General features: G+C 40.9%; 1 protein-coding gene across 1 annotated transcript; it reads left to right on the top strand.

Annotated features, from left to right (window-relative positions):
• Positions 1–838: 838 nt before the first annotated feature.
• pnocb (prepronociceptin b) lies at positions 839–19,650 on the top strand. The gene is made up of 3 exons (XM_078400059.1): positions 839–884; positions 13,123–13,262; positions 18,048–19,650. The coding sequence occupies exons 2-3, from the start codon at positions 13,143–13,145 to the stop codon at positions 18,612–18,614; spliced, it is 687 nt and encodes a 228-aa protein (XP_078256185.1). The 5' UTR covers positions 839–884; positions 13,123–13,142; the 3' UTR covers positions 18,615–19,650.
• Positions 19,651–20,710: the final 1,060 nt, after the last annotated feature.

The raw sequence follows: 20,710 nt of genomic DNA, 5'->3' as shown, positions 1-20,710 counted from the left end.
ATTGTGTCCTACCGTTGTGTTCTAAGCAAATGCAGATTTTGGGGCCTCATCCCTAGTGGCTACGAATGCACTTGACATTGCGGTCTGATCTTTGAATAACATACAGCAAGCATTAATTCAGACCAGTCATGGATGGTCATATTCTTGAGCTATGTTGCTCTCGGTGAATGTTGGGGACAAAATGCTGGAGTAACTCAGCAGGTCAGGCAGCATCTAGGAGAGAAAGAGTGAGTGAGTGAGGTGTGAGTACCTGAGTGAATGTTTGAGGACTGGTAACTGGGTGACGTGTTAGTTATTGAGTGAATGTTGGGCACTGGTGAGAGTTGAGTGACGTGAGTGTGAGACTGAGTGAGGTGCTAGTGACTGAGTCAACGTTGAGGACTGGTGACTGAGTGAGGTGTTGGTGACTGAGTCAACGTTGAGGACTGGTGACTGAGTGAGGTGTTAGTGACTGAGTCAACGTTGAGGACTGGTGACTGAGTGATAGACTGACTCTCCTGGGTCAGTGACCGTTCTTCTCAGTTGACATGACTGTGCTTGAGTGGTCTGCTGCTGACTGAGAAAGCCAGGAGTCATTAAACGAGTGACTCTCCGAAGTCGGTGACTGTGAGTCAGGGGCGAGTGACTGAGTAATGTGGTGATTCCGAATGAATGAGGGTTTCTGGATGCTATTAAAATGCAGCTGTTCCTGGAAGGTATGCACTTTGCCTTCTGACTGATCTAGTCAGGGGATATCAGGAGGGAGTGAGATATATGGGCAGTGCTAAATCACACAACCTGATTCTGGATTGAAGCGTCGGAGCAACTTGCTGTGTGTTTGTGTGCGAGAGAGACAGAGAGAGGAGCGGACGACCAACAGGTACCCATTGCGACTTGAGCTTCAGGTAGGCGATTTACTCTCAATTCTACATCTGACGCCGGTTCCCCGCTCACTTTCTTGTTTAACAACTGCTGCTTGTGTTATCCCTTTCTCCATCCTCCTTGCTCGTTCTAACTTCCCTCTGCCAACCCTCACCGCCGTCCCCACTCTCTCTCTCTCTCTCCCTTCTCCCCTTTAACTAGCTCTCGTTTCGCCGACTCTCAAATAAATAAATACCTTCTCGCGGTTAGGACATGTCTGGTTTATTGGAACGTGCAAATGTTCCCACTGCCCTGTTTAAATTTTCCCAATTTTCCTTCTCCACTAATCCTTTACTTCATCACTATTTCATTAAAAAAAAAAAAAAAGACAAACACAAGGAATTGAAAAATAAATCATTTTCTCTCCCATCATCGCCGGTCCCCGTTTCAATTTCCCATCTCCTCCGCGGGGTTTCCCACTTTTGTTCCCGCTCGTGTCCCTTTTCTCTCGGTTCCTGGTCGTTTCTATTCCGGACCTGTTTGGCCAGGAACAATGTCTTGCTAACCTTCGCCACTTTCTTACGAGGACGCAGGGCGCAGGGGAGAGAGGTGGCGAGGGAGGGGGTAGGAGCTACCAGCATCAAGGACCAAGCGAGGCATGGGCTGGTACCACTGCAGTGTCCGGAACAAATGAACATGACCGGAGACAAGGAGAGAGTGCAACGACAATGTGAAGATAGAGAGGGAAAGGGAGATGGAGAGAGAAATAGAGAGTGCAACAGTGTCAGAGTACAAAGAACAGCGACGGGATCGGTCCAAAGGGTAGTTGGCGGAGCCGTCTATTACAGGGTCCCGCGGACGAGCGGGATCCTCGATTAGAAACATAGAAAATAGGTGCAGGAATAGGTTATTCGGCCCTTCGAGCTAGCACTGCCATTCAATCTGATCATCCAAAATCAGTACCCCAGTTTCTTGTTTTCTCCCCATACCCCTTTATTCCGTTCGCCCCAAGAGCTAAATCTAACTCTTGAAAACATCCAGGGAATTGTCCTCCACTGCCTTCTGTGGCAGAGAATTAATTCCCCATTCCACGATTGTTCTCTGCTCCGCTGAAAGCTGTAGAACACATAGAAAGTAGGCAATGCAATGCAATGCAATGCGCGTCCTACTATCTCTCGCCACCCTGGATGGGGTTCCAGGGCAGGACCCAGAGACTACAGATGCTGCAATCCTGCATGGAACACAAAGTGCTGGAGCAACTCAGCGGCTCAGGCAGCATCTCTGACAGGGGTCTGAAGAAGGGTCCCGACCCGAAACGTCGCTTATCCAAGTTGTCTGGAGATGCTGCCTGACTCGCTAAGTTACTCCAGCACTTTATGTTCAACGTGGGGTTCCAACGTGTGTGTGTGGATATGCATTATGTGCTTTAGAGTGCGCCCAGATTTCTGAATGTGCGTGTGGAGGCATCCGCTTTCTGGACTGGGAGCCTCATAGCTGGTTGCGATGTTCTGTACGTGTGCGGGTGTGCGTGTGTGCTTGTTTATGTGTGTATATCTTTAGGATGGACTTTCGTTTCATTCAGCCTTCCTGCAGCGGCAGCGCCCGTGGAATAGTGCACCTTGGATGACACCCTTCGCAGGGACAACCGCGATAGTCAGTGAGGCAAGGAGAGAGAGAGAGAGAGAGAGAGAGAGAGAGAGAGAGAGAGAGAAGGAGTGGGAGAGAGAGAGAGAGCTGGAGTAAAAAATACAGGGCACAATGAAGTCTAACTAATCAAAATTGGATAACAATATAAAACACAATAACAAAAGGACGAGGAATAAGTAGAAAACTGATTCCCGAGCTGCAATTACTGTAAATCTAATTAGTTTTCATTTGTGTCGTACAATTAAACATCGACGTTTTTCACACAAACGGTCGCGATTCAGGAATTTTTATTCCCCAAAGGCTTTTGATGCAGGTCATCAGTTGATGGCTGGAAGCTTCAGAATGAGAGATATTTTTACGTGAATATTAGTCGGAACTATCGGATTTCTATGATAAAGGTACTGTGGTCATAGAGGATAAAGTTGCAGGCGGTGAGAATAAGAACGAGAGATTCAAATGTAGTTTCAGAAGCCAAAGACAAAGACCAGGAACCACAGTATTCTTTCTTCTTGTGACCCTCATTCGTGCAATTAACATTTCAACAAATTGCCATGATTTGGTTTGTTTTGAAGTATTTGAACTACAGGTTGATGGATATTTTACTTACAGAAAGATACATATATTTTGATAAAATGAGAAGGAAGGAACTGCAGATGTTGATTTAAACCAAAGATGGACACAAAATGCTGGAGTAACTCAGCGGGTCAGGCAGCTTCTGAGGACAAAAGGCATAAGTGACGTTTCGTTTCAGACCCTTCGTCAGAGTGAGAGTCAGGGGAAGGAAAACGAGAGATATAGACGGTGATATAGCCAGATATAGAACAAATGAATGAAATATATCCAAAAAGTAATGATGATCAAGGGAAGGTAGAGCCCGCAATGCAAATCCAACAGTGGACATTGTGAACTTCCTTGATCATCGTTACTTTTTGTGTATCTTTCATTCATTTGTTCTATATCACCGTCTATATCTGTCATTTCCCTTTCCCCTGACTCTCAGTCCGAGGAAGGGTCTCGACCCGAAACATCACCTATTTCTTTTCTCCAGAGATAGTGCCTGCCCCGCTTGAGTTAAATAAGTTGAAAACTGATTGACTCTATGTGAAAAAGTGCATCCTTATCCATTCCTGAATAAACAGTTTCTAATTTTAAGATTATGCTTCCTTGTTTTGATCATGCTGCCAGAGGAAATTTTGTCTCTTAATCAATCCAGGTGAATCTTTATGATTTAACTAAAATGCATAAATCTAATCCATAAGACCATAAGACACCCATTTCTTCTCTCCAGAGATGCTGCCTGTCCCGCTGAGTTACTCCAGCTTTTTGTGTCTATCTTTGGTTTAAACCAGCATCTGCAGTTCCTTCTTACACATTTCAACTTGTTTAACACGGATGAATGGCAAAATGTGGAGTGTGGGCAGATGCATGGAATCAGGGAAGAAATATGGACTTGCATGTCTATGATGCTTTTCACTACCTCCAGATCTCATAAAGCACTTTACAGCTAGTAATTACTGTAATTACACAGCTGTAATTTGCTTCAGCCAATTTGTACACTACAAGCTCCCGTGAACAGTGAATAGATAATCGACCAGGTAATCTGCTTTGTAGTATGGTGACTGAGAGAAATATCGACTGAGATATCTGGGATAATTTGCCTGCACTTCTTCAAAATAATACTTTAGAATAGTACAGCACAGGAACAGGCTCTTTGGCGCACAATGCCGCTCAATTCCCTTCTGCCAGTAAGTGATCCATGTTGCTCCATTTCCTGCATATTCATGTGCCTATCTAAAGCTTCTTAAATGCCACTCTTGTATCTGCATCGACCACCACCCCTTGCATGTGTTCTGGGCAGCCACCACTCTCTATGTAAAGGATTTGCCCCACACATCTCCTTTAAACTTTGCCCCTCTGAACTTAAGGCTGTGTTCTCTCGTGTTTGACATTTCTACGCCAAGAGAAAGCTTCTGGCTGTCTAACCTATTTATGACTCTCTAAATTTTACACATTTCTATCAGGTCTCCCCTTCAGCCTCTGATGCTCCAGAGAAAACATCCACCTCTCCAACCTCTCCTTATAACTGATACACACCCTCTAATCCAGACAGCATCCTGGTAAACCTCTTCAGCACCCTCTTTAACGCTTTCATATTCTTCCTGTAATGAGACAATCATAATTGCACACAATACTCCAAATGTGACCTGGACCCCAAGGGCCCTCTGTACATTGACAACGTTAAGGGTCCTGCCATTTAACTGTACACTTTCCTCTTACATTTGACCTCCCAAAGTGCAACACCTTACACTTGCTTGCATTAAACTCCATCTGCCTTTTCACCATCCATATTCGTAACTGATCGGCATCCTGCTGTATTCTTTTGACAGCTTTCTTCACCATCTGCATCTCCAACAAATTTTACGTTGCCTTCAAACCTACTAACCAATGCATCTGCACTTTTATCCATGTCATTTTTATATATCATGAACATCAGAGGGCCCAGGACTCATCCCTTCACAAATGGTCACAGACCTCCATCATAATAACACCCTTTCACCACTGCCTTCTGTCTTCTTTGGAGAAGCCCGTTCTGATCCCAAACTACCACATCTCCATAGATCCCATGCATCTTAATCTTCTGGATCAGACTATCATGAGGGACCTTGTCAAATGCCTTACTAAAGTCCAAGTAGACAACATTCACTGTCCTCATCAATTACCTCCTCAAAAAAAATCAAGTTTGTAAGACATGACCTGCCGTAGACTATGTTGTGGGATTATTTAAATAATCCCACAACATAGTCTACGGCAGGTCATGTCTTACAAACTTGATTTTTTTTAGGAGGTAATTGATGAGGACAGTGAATGTTGTCTACTTGGACTTTAGTAAGGCATTTGACAAGGTCCCTCATATATTGGAGGTGCTGGCTTTGGGTTGAGACATTAGGCTGAGGCTCCAACCAAATAAAATCAAGTTTGTAAGACATGACCTGCCGTAGACTATGTTGTGGGATTTAAATAATCCCAAAGCCTCAGCTTAATGTCTCAACCCAAAGCCAGCACCTCCAATATAACTGCTCCTCCATATTGCATCAGAGCATATCTTTGTGTGCTTAAGTCCTTGGTGTAGCACTTAAACCTACAGGCTTCTGTCTCAGAAGCATTGCACAGCCAACTGAGCCTGAGCAGATAACACATCTACCAGGCATCCTATTGAGCCCAAGTTTCCAATGTTATTGATTGAAGCTCGTCAGTGGTGGTGGCTTACGGAGCAAGGGAAAATAAATGGCAAAGCCCCAACAGGGAACATATTTTTGCAAGTGAATCTAGTGCCTCATGCAAACAGATGGCACACAGCAAGTGGAGCAGTTTTTAAGGGTGAAGTTATTAATATTGCTACATTAGTTACTTGAATAACTATCCAGTTGTCAACTAATAACAATTTAAAAGATTGGGGACTGCTGAGAATGGCCTCTGCTCCATTGATTTGGATTCCTGCCAACAGTCTTAATGGAAATGTCCTTCGGGAATGGAAGTCTTTTAATTTTATGCAAAGACTGCGACTATAACATTTACCAATAATGTATGGCAGGCACTTCACAGCATTACCCTTTAATTGGGGGTAACATTGTCTTTTCTCATGTGGCATTTAGAACAAACAGGAAGTTTAGCAATGCCCCTAACATGAAATTAATTGTGCAGTGATTCACAGAAGCATTAACTAGCAAAGGCATTGATGGAAACTTGTGTTTAGATCAGTTGGAGGTTACTAAGAATGTAAAATATGTACTGCACCCCCAGACACTGCAATCTAGTTGGGCAGACTCCTGCAATGAAACACTATATTAGGACATGATGAAACAGGACTCATACCTGTCAGTGGGATTTATTTTCTGAAACCCAAGAGATTTAGTTTTAGCACAATATCTATCGTGTGATACCATTTCTTGTTACGTCTCGTTTTCCAAAAAAAAGTGATTGAGCATAATAAAGATCAAAGATGAGATCCATAGAGTGAATGAGTTGTACCACTTTTGGCCAACCACATCCATATCATTGTCAGGGTGAGGCAAAACGCAAATTGGAGGAACAAGATCTCATATTTCGCTTGGGCAGCTTACAGACCTGTGGTATGAATATTGATTTCTCTCACTTTCAGGTAGCCCCGGCATTCCCTCTCTCTCTCTCTATCCCTCCCCCACCCAAGTCGCACTAGCTTCTCACCCTGCAAACAGCTAACTGTGGCCTGTTTCCTTTATCATCATTACTTTTTTGCATATCTTTTACTCATTGTTCTTTAATCTCTCCACATCATTGTTTACATCTCTCATTTCCCTTATCCCTAACCAGTCTGAAGAAGGGTCTCGACCCGAAACGTCACCCATTCCTTCTCTCCAGAGATGCTGCCTGTCCCACTGAGTTACTCCAGCTTTTTGTGTCTATCTTTGGTTTAAACTAGCATCTGTAGTTTCTTCCTACACCAAACCTTTTACCCATCTACATTAATCCCATTTACCTGCATTTTGTTCTTATTCTTCAATGCCTTGCCTAATTAAGTGCCTATTTCAATGTCTCTTAAACGTTGTAAATGTACCTGATTCCATCACCTGGTCTGGAAGGAAGTTTCATATATCAGCAGTATCTGTACAAACAAAACAATCTTTAAAACTCTTTCCTCGCACCTTTAATCTATGCCCTGTTTTTAAAATACACTTTCCACCCTATCTATGCCTTTTATAATTTTATATACTTCTATCAGGTCACCCCTCAGCCTTCTTCACCACAAGGAAAACAATCTCAGCCTAGCCAATCTTTCACCTCCAATCCAAGCAATATCCTGGTAAATCTTTCCATCCTTCTTATAGTACAGTGATCAGAACTGCATGCAATACTTCAACTGCGGATCTAACCAGTGTTTTGTAAAGTTGCAACATATTCTGTGCCCAACCTATAAAATCCAGTATGCCATATGGCTTGTTCTCCATCCTGTCTACTTGTATTTTCACTTTCAGTAAACTATGGAGTTGAACTCCAAGGTCCCTCTGCTCATCAACATCCTCAGCACCCATCTTTGGCTCATTGAGCACAACATCCAGATGCTATGCTCAAAGAATGCCACACTATCAGAGGAGTCATTATTAAATAAGATGCTAAGTTGAGATTGTCTCCTTTTTAAATCGAATAAACAGCTGGAAGTTCTTATACGTTGACTAATATTCATCCTGTAGCACTTGGCTGCTGCACTTCCTTACCATGCAGTGGCACAACTGGCAGAGCTGCTCCCTTGCATGAACAAGACCTGGGTTTGATCCTGACCTTGGATGCTGTCTGAGTGGAGTTTGCACATTTTCCCTGTGACTGCCTGAATTTCCTCTGGGTGCTTTGATTTCCTCCCCTAAGACAAGTGGGTTTGTAGGTTAATTGGCTGCTGTAAATTGTCCCAAGCGTATAGGCAGTGGATGGAAAAAGTGGGATAACATGGAACTAGGTGTGAACTGGTGATCAATAATCTCTGTGGAATCGATGGGCAGACAAGCCTGTTTCCATATTGATTCTCTAAATTAAACTATAATAATGATAATAATAAGACTGACTGCTATTCAAGTGTTCTTATTTGGCTAGAACATAAATGGGAATTCCACAATAAATCATGCACTGACATCTTGATTTCCATTGAGCAATAACAGAGAATGGTAATAGATCATCATGAGTACAACTTCATGATCCAGGCCAGTATTTCATTTGTTCCATGCAGGTTTCAGCTTGAATGCCCGTACTTCTTATCATTTGATGTCAATTCTCATTCTAGAAAGCTTAATGTATTCTTTCTATCTGCGTTCTAGATCAGTGCTTTATTTCTTCTATATCTATATTGCAGTTATTAAAACCTGGATATTACATTTAATCTTGCCAATCTTGACTTCGAAGCACTGCAATTTCAGGGACATAACATTTTGCATTCATGTTCGACTCCTGAGACTTTCTCATAAAAGCCTAGGCTGACACTCTAGTGCTGCACTGAGAGGGCCTGCTCTGTCTGAGACACCATTTTTCAAATGAGATATAAAAATGAAGCCTTGACTGCTCTCGCAGCTGTCATTAAGTTTTTCATGGTACTATTTCCAAAAAACGCAGTAGATTCAAAATATTTGTTGCATTAGTTATCCGTTCATTATTGCTCTTTGTGGAACAACTGTGAACAAAACACCTGCCTTGTACAACAGTGGACACTCCTCAAAGGAACTTCACTAATAAGAAGCACAAGGGATATCCTAAAGTCATGAAAAATGTTTTATACAGGCTGGTTTTTCTTCACCTTTCTTTCTATTATTTGTCACAACACAAATCTCTGTGTTGTTAGTTATATGCATCATTCCTTCTGTAAGTCATGGAAAGATAGTAATTTTATTGTACCTGTATCTGTGTTTCAAATTTGGAAACATCAGACTATTCTTGGAATTACAGCTGTGTGTCAGATATAGAAAGGTGAGCTTTAATCATTGAATATCAATATCAGTTTTAAAGTGTCGAACAAACTGGGTCATACTTGCTTTATTTAAATATTTTGACTATATCAACCTCAATGTTTTATTCACCATGTGTATATGTAACATTTGAAGGATTGTTATTCAATTTTTTCCCATTTGTGCACTTCATTCTATCTAGTCTTTTATTTGTTTAATATCTCAGAGAGTCATAGAGTCATACAGCACTGAATCAAGCCCTTCGACCTAACTGGTCTATGTGGACCAAGATGCCCCATATACGCTAGCCCCACTTACCCGCCTTTGGCCCATATCCCTCTAAATATTTCCGAATCATGTACCTTCCATATGTCATTTAAATGTTGTTATTGTACTTGCCTCAACTACTTCCTCTGGCAGGGATTTTTTTATACCCACCACCCTCTGTGTGAAAAAATTACCTTCAAGTTCCCGTGAAATCTTTTCCCTCTCACCTTAAATCTATGCCCTCTAATTGTTAATCCTCCTACCCCTGGAAAAAGGTATGGTATCAACCTGTCTCATTTTTACAAAGTTCATTGCTTTCTTTATTTTATACCTGTCAGTTATTGAAAGGATAGTTTAATTCACTCTGTTGCTGCCTATTGGATATAGAAATATTATGTTTTTTTGTCCTGAATTATTATGTTATCCAAGACTCTAATTTTTATTTGTTCATGCCTGAGTTTAACCTGAAGAAATCTCAGTGCCGAAATTGTTTTGTAAATGTTCGATTGCAGATAGCTCATGTTTGTTCTATAGCTACTAGTTGTAGAGAGTTTACTACTTTGGTACTACTTTACTACTACTGGTGCATGTCATATGGAGATACCTTCTGTTTCATTTGTAAAACGAAACTGAGCTTATATTTCAAACCAAATAAATTTTGAAATTGTAGCGTTTTATTTGTTCAATAATCTGCTTCCATAATGTGAACCTGTTTTTTATTTGATAACTATCATTGTTGGTTAAAGAAAGTGCAATGTATTGTTTCATTTCTGTCTCAGTTGAGGTTCTGAATTTAGTTTCCAGTGGAAATGAAATTAATCTGCCTGTACATGAGAAGATATTAGAGAAAGTCGTTTTTATTATTCTATATTCTACCTCAGCTACAGAAAGTAAAATGACATATTTTTTTACATTACTTTCATTTAAAGAAGGCTTAATTTGCTTTTAACTGTGTTTCAGTTTGTTTTTTAAAGTCAGTGATTTATTTGTTTAATATCTGTATTTTAGTTACAGAATGCTTGATGTTTATACATCCTTGCTTTGAGAATCTGCTAAAGAAATCTTGTGGATTGATTTACTCTATTTATGTATTATCTGTAGAAGCCAGATTCTTTTATTTGTTCCATCATTCCCCCACCCATAGAATGCTCACTATTTTATTTGTTATTTATCTGTATTTTTGTTTTGCAAGCTCCATGTTTTATTCACTTTAGATAGACACAAAATGCTGCAGTAACTCAGCGGGTCTGGCAGCATCTCCAGAGAAAAGGAATAGGTGATGTTTTGGGTTGAACCCTTCTTCAGACTGCGAGTCAGGGTAGAGGGAAACTAGACCACTACGTTGTGAAAAGGTACAGCACAAATCAGAGCCAGCACCAATGGCCAAGGAGCCCACAATGATCCACTCTTTTGGCTGTGGAAGAGATGGTAACAAGGATACAAACAGTAAATCTAGCAGGATGACTGTGGTAGGGGAGGGACAGAGAGAAAGGGCATGCAAGGGTTACTTGAAATTCGAGAAATCAATATTCATACCACTGGGTTGTAAGCTGCCCAAGCGAAATATGAGGTACTGTTCCTCCAATTTGGGTGTGGCCCCATTCTGACAGTGAAGGAGGTCCTGCATAGAAAGGTCAGTATGGGAAAGGGGGGTTAAAACGTTTGAACCTGACTACGGCTGCTGTCTGTACAGAGTTTGTACATTCTCCCTGTGACTGCGTGGGTTTTCTCCATGTGCTTCGGTTTCCTCCCATACTCCAAAGACGTACAGGTTTGTAGGTTTGTAAATTGTCCCTAGTGTGCAGGATAGAACTAGCGTATGGGTGATTGTCGGTCGGAGTGGATTTGGTGGGACGAAGGGCCTGTTTCCACGCTATATCTCTAAAACTAAAAACTAAAACACCTGTGGAGAAAATATAATTTCATTAAAATCTTGAAAACCTGAAATGCTAATGCTACCTGACCTGCTGAATGTTTACAGCATCCTCTGATCTCACTTTCATAATTTGTCTATATCAGGGGGAGAGATCCCTGATATTTCTTCATTCTTATGTTTCAGAAATGGAAAAAATAGTACTTGATTTAAAAATAATACAACATTCTGCCTTCATTTAGTATTTTGAACATTACAAAGATATGCCTCCATAGGAGTGTTCAGGGGCATGATTTAACACTGAAACACAAATAGGGTTAGTTGACAGCAGAAACATGACTTTGGTTCAATATCACCTCTTTGTTGTCACATCTACCTTAAGTACAATAAAATTCATTTCTCTGCACACAGTTCAGTGACAGTATAAAAGTGTAAGATGGTAGACCATGCTGAATCAGTACACACGAGTCACCACATTTAAGGCACCATCCTGTACCCTTCAAGTCCAAAATAAAAAAAAATATTAAGAGTCTCAACTTGAGTGGGATGATTGAGGTTAGAAAGATAAGTGCAGATAAGTGGTTTATTTGTTTTCTTTATTTTACCTGATTTTCATGTTTTTAATTAATTGCAAGTCATGTATTTAAGTAGACTTAATTTTTAAATAATTATCATTATTCAAACTTAGTTGGACTGATTTTAAATGTCTGATTATCAGGCATATTTAAAAACTGTTCAAAGGCCTTTGACAGTGGTGAGGTGTCAATGTAGAGTTGCAAAAGTTAAGCCATAGAGAAAGTGTGGAGGGTGTAGATAATGGGCCATACCATTCACAGTGTGACCCAATAAACACTAGCCATTTCTGGTTTATGATTGCAAATGCCTTAATCTGCCTTATTCACTTACATTCTGAGCTCTGCCATTACTGAGAATGGTGGTTCCTGGGGCCTCTTCCTCTTGTTTGCTGTTTAATTGTCCACTTCAGTTCATGATTGGTAGGACTGCAACGGTTTCATCTGATCCAATGGCTGTTGTGATCCTTAGCTCTGTCAATGGCATGCTCCTTGTGACGTTTAGTTGAAGCTTCACTTTTAGTGTGCAAGATGCTATTTGATCTGCTGTCCTAAACTGATTGAACCAGTATTGGACCCTGGCATGATGGCAATAGCAGAATGGGAGAGATGTTGAATTATGAGATTGTAGACAAATAATGGAACACAATTCTGCTGATGACCCATTAGGCTCGAGAGATGTCCAGTTTTGAGCAGCTAAGTCTGTCATAAACCTCAAGAGAGTCTACTTGTTATATATATATATTAGAAATACTTTAGAAATCAGTACCTCTGATGGACCGGCCAATGTCCACCACTTTCTGCAATCTCCTTCATTCTTGAGCGCTCAAATGACCAAATCTGTCCTATTTGGCATGAAAAGAACACTTTGGTGGTCTACATGGCACTTTCAAGAAAGCAGAAGCTGGGCATAATCTAGATAATGTTATTATCTAGATTAATAACATTAGATGTGATTAATCTGGATAATCTCATATCTAGGTTAGTAGATAATCTACTAATATTGCAAAGTAGATTGGGGAGATTGGTGAGAACCCTGACTGGTAGCCAAGAAGCTTCTGCAGAGTCTATCTCGGGCAAGGACATTAAAGCCCTCCACCTAGATGACATTCTAAGTGCTTGATGCTCTCAACAGTCCTTCAACTAGTTTTCAACATAGAGAAACACAGATTTATCAGTGGATGGATGCGATAAACTTTGCTTGTGTTTCTTTTCATGCTGTGAGACATCATAAAGTCAAAGTTTAATTCCATGGAGCCACTCTCACATGAATGCATACCAATGTAACACCACTACTGTATGAGATTACCGTGGGTGGTCAAGTAGCTTGGTTGTGCCTTTGTCAGGAACTGTGCTAAGTCAATACTGGTGACTGTCGAACATTTTGAAAGAAGTGTGCAGATTGCTCAATGAAGCTGAGATTTAAAGCGAATGTTTAATGCTTTTTTTTCCCTTGCAGGCCACCCCTAGTGAATCAAAATGAAGACTCTATTGTCTCTGGCAGTGCTCTTCCACCTGATTTACTGCAGTCAGGGAGACTGTAAGGCTGAGTGCCTTACCTGTAACAACTTGCAGCAGCATGAACAGTTCGGTATACTGGTGAGTTTCACATTCCCACCTCCACCCCTTCCTTCTATCTGCTTCCTCAGGACGTGTAGGAACCCTGTCCCCTCATGGCATGACTGAGTCTGGGATTCATTCTGCAAAGGTGGAGGGGGTGGATGTGGATAAACTATTTCCATAAGGTCGAGTCCAGAACAAAGATATCTAAATGTAAGAAAGTGCCCAATAAGCACACAAGTAAATTTAGGATGAGTTTTTAACATCCAGGGAGTGGTGAGAACCTGAACATGTTAAAGTGGAAAGCAATTAATCAGTTAAATATGGCACTGTGTTTGTTTAGGGCAATATGGTGATGCAAGCACATTTTAGAATTAAACTAAGGGAAATGTAACAGCTGATCTGTGTGAAGAAAGATGATAAATCATTCTCGTTGAAATGGAGTGATAAGAATTGCCAGGATGTCAGGAACAGTCTCCTGCTGCTCTAGGAATTGAGCTATAAGTTATTGACTATTACTTAAGAGGATTAGCAAGCCTTTGTGGTTTTAACCCCTTGTCAGCGCAGCGTCATGCTCCCTTAACAATGCATGGCAAGGTCTGCTTGGAGTTTGTTCCTGAAATGGGACTTTAACCCACTCAGAATACTTTCGAGCAACGTTCCTCTTCAATGAATCCCAATTCATAGTACAGCAAGATCAATTTTCTCAAATGGAAAACAATGCACTGAAAACAACTGGAATAGCAGTGTTACAGTAACTGAAATGAACATCCTAATATTCCGGCATTTTAATTCCTTTCTGAGTTTCTGCCTTCTTCATCTGAAGGTGTGGTTACGTCCTGCAGTGTGGTGGGTACATTAGATCTCATGCCGAAGAAGAGGACACAAAGTGCTGGAGTAAATCAGTGGGTAGGGCAGCATCTCTGGAGATCATGACTAGGTGATGTTTTGGATCAGCACCCTTCTTCAGACTGATTGTGGAGGGGGGAGGGAAGAAAGCTGGGAAAGAGAGGCAGGACAAAGTTGGCTGATATTAGGTGGACACAGATGAGGGGAGTCAAAAATATCAATTTTAAATCTCAGACAGGTTTTTTTCACTTCTGAAAACAAGTACTAGTAGGCTATTTAATCACGGATGGCATCGGAGTCAAACCTCCAGCACTTGTGCCTCTGTCAGAGTTCACTTGATAATGACTGGGAATATTCTCCTGTTCAAGTTTCCCCAGGATTGAGGTCAGCTGACTGGACATGGGTTACAATTCATAATAGGGAGGGTTGCAGCTCCGTTTGGTTTGCATTGCAGAAACATACTGATGGAACTTTTCAGGAATTCCTTGAACCTGCTGAGGAAGAAGTCAAATGGCTCCTCCCTGATTTTGGAAAGTGGCGAACAGGGAGACTCCATAATCCAATCCCTAAAAATCCTTCTTCACCCTGGTTAGGGGAACACACCCCCCCCCACTACTAATTCCTGCCCCTTACACACTCTTCCATTCATCCCAACCCTCTATTCACCACACCCATATAATCATCTGTGTGAAACAGCAGAAAATCTCCGGGCAATAAGGGAAAAAAAAATCTGGCAACAATTCTCTCTTGCCCACTCCAGCATTCAAAAGCAGTCCAGGGAGAATTGGGCAACCCCCATTGCTATCTATCACCCCACATTGATGACTGGATTCTTTGTTCCTCATAGTGCACAGACATGAGGTAGAAGAAGATGGAAGGGTACCTTTCTGAATGGAGGTCTGTGGCCAGTCAGGTTCCGCAAGGATCAGAGCTGGGGTTTCTATGGTTTATTTATAATACATATAAATGGTTTTCAAGAAAATGTGGGTCAGAAAATTTACAGATGGAATGAAAATTGGTGGATTTGCAAATAACGTGGAAGGTTGTCAAAGGATAGAGCAAAATATAGGTCAATTAAAAGGAACAATGGACATGATCTTTACTGTGCAACAAAGCAAAGAAAATATGGGAGCAGCAGAGTTTTTTTCTTTTGAATAGATGTCATGAAGAAACTGAAAATAGAACAGAATCCTTACATAAAGCAGGGTGTGAGGAAGTGTTATAGTAAGGGTGAGTGTTTGTGGGATTGTGAAGAATATTGGTCGCTTACCTATAACTTGATTGATCAAGAGAAGTGAAGAAAGCAAAAGGTAGAGTCAGATATGGACTACATGAAAGTGCAAACAGAGTATAAAGTGAAAGCAAAGGTAAAGAAACTTTTGAATTCTGTTAGAGTGCAGGAAGCAGCTCAAATGCTATTTTCAACAAAACTGGAAAAAGCTATTGGGAAGGGGTTGGAGTGGAACTGAAACATATACTACACAAAAAAACATTCATAGCTTAGTCCTATAGCTATACCATGATTTGAAGAAAGTGAGTGGAGTTAAAGGAGAAATGATTCAGTGAAAGAACACAGTCAGCAGAGTGAATGAAGGTGGTGATGGAAGGGAAACAAGTGGGGCATCTATTCAAGCTCGATTCAGGCCCAAGCGGGAGTATTTCCATTAGCAGATTCCGAACAAGAGCTGCTTTCTGCATCTCACAATTCCAACATGTTCATTTTCTCTCTCTCAGATTTATCTTCTATTTAGTCTCCTCCAGACAAATCAGTTCTCTCTCTACAGTGGCACCAAATGAATTGCATCATCTTGAACACTCTCTCACAGACATTCCCTTTGTTCTCTCCACTTTCTTCCTCTCTGCAACTTAAAACATGTTTGTTTTCTCATTTTTCGTATTCTGTGGAAGGATCATTGACTTGAAACATTACCTCCATTTCTTTTGTGTAAGAAGGAACTCAAATGCTGGTTTAAACCGAAGATAGACACAAAAAGCTGGAGTAACTCAGCGGGACATTTCTTTGTTCATCTATGCAGTGTATAGTCTAGATTTTCAGTTCTTGTTTTAAGTTTCCAGACGATACAATTTTTGCTTTTTAGTTCTGAACCAAAGCATTTGCTGCTATTGTTGTTTTCTCCCTTGTGTTACAGATGCAGCGAACTACCACCACTGCTATCTCTAATCAATATTAGTTGTACATTTAATTCATTTAAGTTTAATGTGATTAATTCACAGGCTATTTTGTTAATTAACAAACAAAAGGAACAGCTCCTTGCCCTCTGCATCAAAGTCCTACTGTCATTTTCACACTGTTCGCATCTGTTTTTACAACACACTCAGTGAACATTGCAATCTGTGATTGCAATCTTTGCCTTCGGTGAAACCTTATACACAGTCTAATGACACTCAAGTTACAAGTGAGCAATCGGTTTCCAGCTCACAGGAATGACCCCTTGTCAGATAAGCACTTACAACTATCGACATGAAACATTATCCCTGTTTCTCTCTCCACAGGTGCTGAGTATTTCCAGTATTTTCATTTTTTAACTTCAGATATCCAGGATCTGATATTTTCTTTTTGCCTCTTTCCATTACAAATGATGGATTGTTGAGGACACAAACTGCTGGTGGAACTCAGCAGGTTAGGCAGCATCTGTGGAGGGAAATTGTTAATGTTTCAGGTCAGAACCCTACTTCAGAATTGGAGTAGCGGGTAGATGGAAGTGAGGGGGAGTGTTGGGGCAAGAGCTGGCAAGTGAAGGGTGAAGCCAGGGAGGGTGGGGTTGATTGGCCGATGAGTCAGGTGGGGGAAAGAAGTTAGCGATAGTCACAAATGCTGGAGAAGACAAAGGTTGTAGGTGGTGCAATCTAATTAGAAAAGAAAGTAAGGAATGAAATGTACAATCAGATTGAGGGATGGTAGTTGGATGGGAAAAGGTGGGGAAGGGGATGTGAATTAAAGGGCCAGAGGGGTTGGAGGTGGTTGATGAGCAGAAGCAGAGGGTGGTGGAGGGTAACGGAAGTGAAGTAACCTACAACCCAACGCATGAACATTGAATTCTCCAATTTCAGGGAAACTCACACGCACTTTTCTTTCCATTCAATATGATTATGGCTGACTTGTTCCAATCCTCCTCTTCTGAGCTAGTTTCCCATAATAATTCTCTGATCTTTCAAAAAAGTATCTAATCCTTTTCAAATACTCCATTGATCTTGCACCCATTTCCATCTGAGGTAGAGAATTCTAGAGATTCAGCATCTCTGCAAGAAGAAATGTCCACATACCTCAGTTTTAAGTGACTGCTCTCTATTCTAGGAACTGTGTTTCCTTGTTCAAATCCCCCATGCAAGCAGAAACATCTTGACATTTACCCTGCTCTGCCCATTTATTCTCTAAAAGATTGCATGCTGGAATCCAATTGGAGCTTTCAAGACTGAATTAGATTGTTTTGGGTGGAGAGAATTCAGCTATTATCTAACTGAATGTGAAAATAGACCTGAAGGATTAAAAGACCTACACCTGCTTCTTTTAACATTGATAAAGACACTCACTTTATCTTATCTCCACCCAAATTCTCTCCACCCAAAACAATCTAATTCAGTCTTGAAAGCTCCAATAAGTACAATAATTTATTTTGAACATTGTAATTTTCACAGAAATATAGGTTCTCTCAAATTCTTGCTCATGAGAGCAAAACACGAAGTGCTGGAGTAACTCAATGGGTCAGGCAGCATCTGTGGAGGGAATGGGTAGATGATGTTTTGGGTCAGAATCCTTCTTCTGACTGAAGCAAAAGCTGGAAATTGTGATCATGATTCAGATTGCCCACTATCTAACTGAATAATGTAGTCAAAGTCCCTAAGAGCTGATTTATCTTCAGTTAGGCAGATTGATAAAATAAATGATTTAATGAAGTAATAGTAAGCTATGTCCTGCCCTCCCCCCTCAATAAATATCCTGCCTTCTTGTTTTAGGCCTGCAGTCTGGAGTGTGAAGGGAAAATTCCACCTTCTGCCATTTGGAAAAACTGCAGACAAATCATCTCTGTATCTCCATTGTTATCTCTGAAAATGAGTTCATCTCAAGCCAGGAACCTGCCTTTTGGTGTTTCTAGGATCTTTGGCACCATTGGCTCGGGAAACACTCATGCCTTTCTGCACGATGTGAAGAATGTGGTGCCTATTGGTAGCACCGAAGGCCTTGATGACGTAGCTGAGGCCACATTTGAGGTGATCAACAGTCCACAAGATACAGAAATGCCTTCAGCCAAGAGGTCCTTTGATTTCCAAGCAGAGCCACTGGCTTCCAAGCCAAATGAAAGGTCCATGAAGAGGTATCACGATGGCATCAACGTTGTGGAAGATAAGAAAAGTTTCCAGAAGAGATATGGTGGTTTCATGGGCATCAGGAAATCAGCCAGGAACTGGAGCAATCTGATCAGACTGAGAAATCAGAAAAGATATAGCAAATTTCTTAGGCAATATCTTGGGTTGACAACACGTTCTACTAATGACAGTTTACCAGACAATTTGGCTGCTTAAATGTAAGAATGTGATGTTTTAATGCTTAGGTTAGTTTACAGGGAAGTCAGCCTTAGCTCTAGCCTAAGTCATTATTGGATTTGATACTGTCATGCTTAACTTGGGAACAAAAATATAGTCAAACTACCACTCGCAGCAATCTCTGAAGATTCAATTGCTTCTAAAGGAAAATGAAAATGTTGAAATTAATATTATTTTTTGTTTATTTAAAGAACCATCACAATCTAAAAGGTTTTGAGCAGGGCATTGAACCAGATTGGTGGTTGGAAGGTGCATGCAATGAAACGGTGGCAAACTCAAATACATTAACTCACCATTGATTGGACCTACCAGTGATAAAACACTCCACAAAATGTTGACCTTTTGGACCTTCAAAGCTGCTGCTCTGGAAACATCAGACATTTAACATTTAACTGAATACACATTTGATGGAGTTTCATAGAACCACACAAGTACAGAAGAAGGTGTTAGATCTATGTAAGAGGCATCCAATGATATCCTTTTCGCCAAACATCAGCAAAGATTGTGTTCCTAATGAATATTGGTGTTAAAAATCTTCCTCTCATAATATACCGTAAAATGGTCATTTAGTGCAGTTCTGTTATGAGCATCAGTGATAAAAAATATCTTTATCGCCACAATCCTATTCTATCTTCTGATCCAATTTCCCTGGTCTACTCTTCTACGTGGACACTTGCTTGAGGTAGAGTTTCTGTTGGTTTCCCCAATTTTTTACTCTACCTTGGGTGAAAGATCAGATGAAGCTCTCTCCCACACGCTAACTATAAAGGTGATTATAAAGGCTGCTTACATAGACTGCTGTCAAAGTCACAGAAGGTCAGATGTATGCCCCACATTCCCTCCAATACACGTCTTTACAAAAGAAGTTTATTTGTTTTTCATAAATCAATTGATCAGAGCTCCATGTTCTGGAGATAGACACAAAATGTTGCAGTAACTCAGCGGGTCAGGCAGCATCTCTGTGGGTCAAGAGGCCAACACACTTCTTTAGACTGAAGAAGGGTCACGACTCAAAACGTCACCTATTCCTTTTCTCCAGAGATGCTGCCTGACCCGCTGAGTTACTCCAGCATTTTGTGTCTATCTTCGGTGTAAACCAGCATATGTGGTTCCTGCTTACACATATCCATGTTCTGGAAGTCACAGAAACCATTCAAGGAACAAGTTTCACAACAAGTTGTTGTTGTTGTTAATAATAACCCTCCTCGTGTTAGCAGGTCACATGAGAATGAAACCAGCTTTTGCAGTAATTTTACTGTCCATGGGCTATGGTGACTTTTAGTCTGGCCTGCTGAAAGGGAAGCTTGCATATTCTAGTGTGCTTCAGTCCCAAGGCATGTACATAGTAGACAAGCTCTTCCTCCACATTCTCCTGCTGTTATAATGACGTGAGATTGTGGAAAATGAGTTGCAGAGTGCTTCATGCAGTAGAAGGAAGTGCAACAGAAAGATAATGGCGATGGTCTTGAATATTATGCAGAAGGCCTGGGGATATCAGGCAGATGATAGCCCGGGAAGTGGGGAGCTGAGAAGATCTGCAGCAATTGGAAGTGGGGGTGATCAGTAAAATGCAGTGATAGGCATCACCCACCACGAAGATGCATTATTTAATCTGAAACAAAACACACAAGCAAAATTGCTTGGGTATCCTTGAAACAAGACAGATGTATGTTGGAATACCATTAGACTTATTATATTAAAATATCCATTATGCACCTGCCCTGTCAAATGATTTCACTATTTTGCAGTCTCCCACTGTTCCTTTCCCTCCTCCACTAATCCATTAATAGAACCAAAAAAATTAAAAGCTTGAATGTTTTAGAGTTAAGAGACTCCAGGAGTGTCTCGGAGAGCAGACATTGGCTACATCCTCTCTATTCTAGCTGTAGTCACTGGGACCATAAAACCATTAAGAAAATCTGGGACAAAGAAGTCTATATAACCCATTCCTTCACGCACTCCACTCAACCAATGTAACAACTGAATTGCTTTTACTTTGCAATGTAGAAAATTATCCCAAAGAACCTTGAAGCCTTTCACTTTAAAAAAAACGCCTGACAAAGTTTTCTAGAGCA

The sequence above is a fragment of the Rhinoraja longicauda genome, chromosome 5, assembly GCF_053455715.1.
Source record: "Rhinoraja longicauda isolate Sanriku21f chromosome 5, sRhiLon1.1, whole genome shotgun sequence".
Lineage (NCBI taxonomy): Eukaryota > Metazoa > Chordata > Chondrichthyes > Rajiformes > Arhynchobatidae > Rhinoraja > Rhinoraja longicauda.
This window is presented reverse-complemented; position numbering and strand designations above follow the sequence as displayed.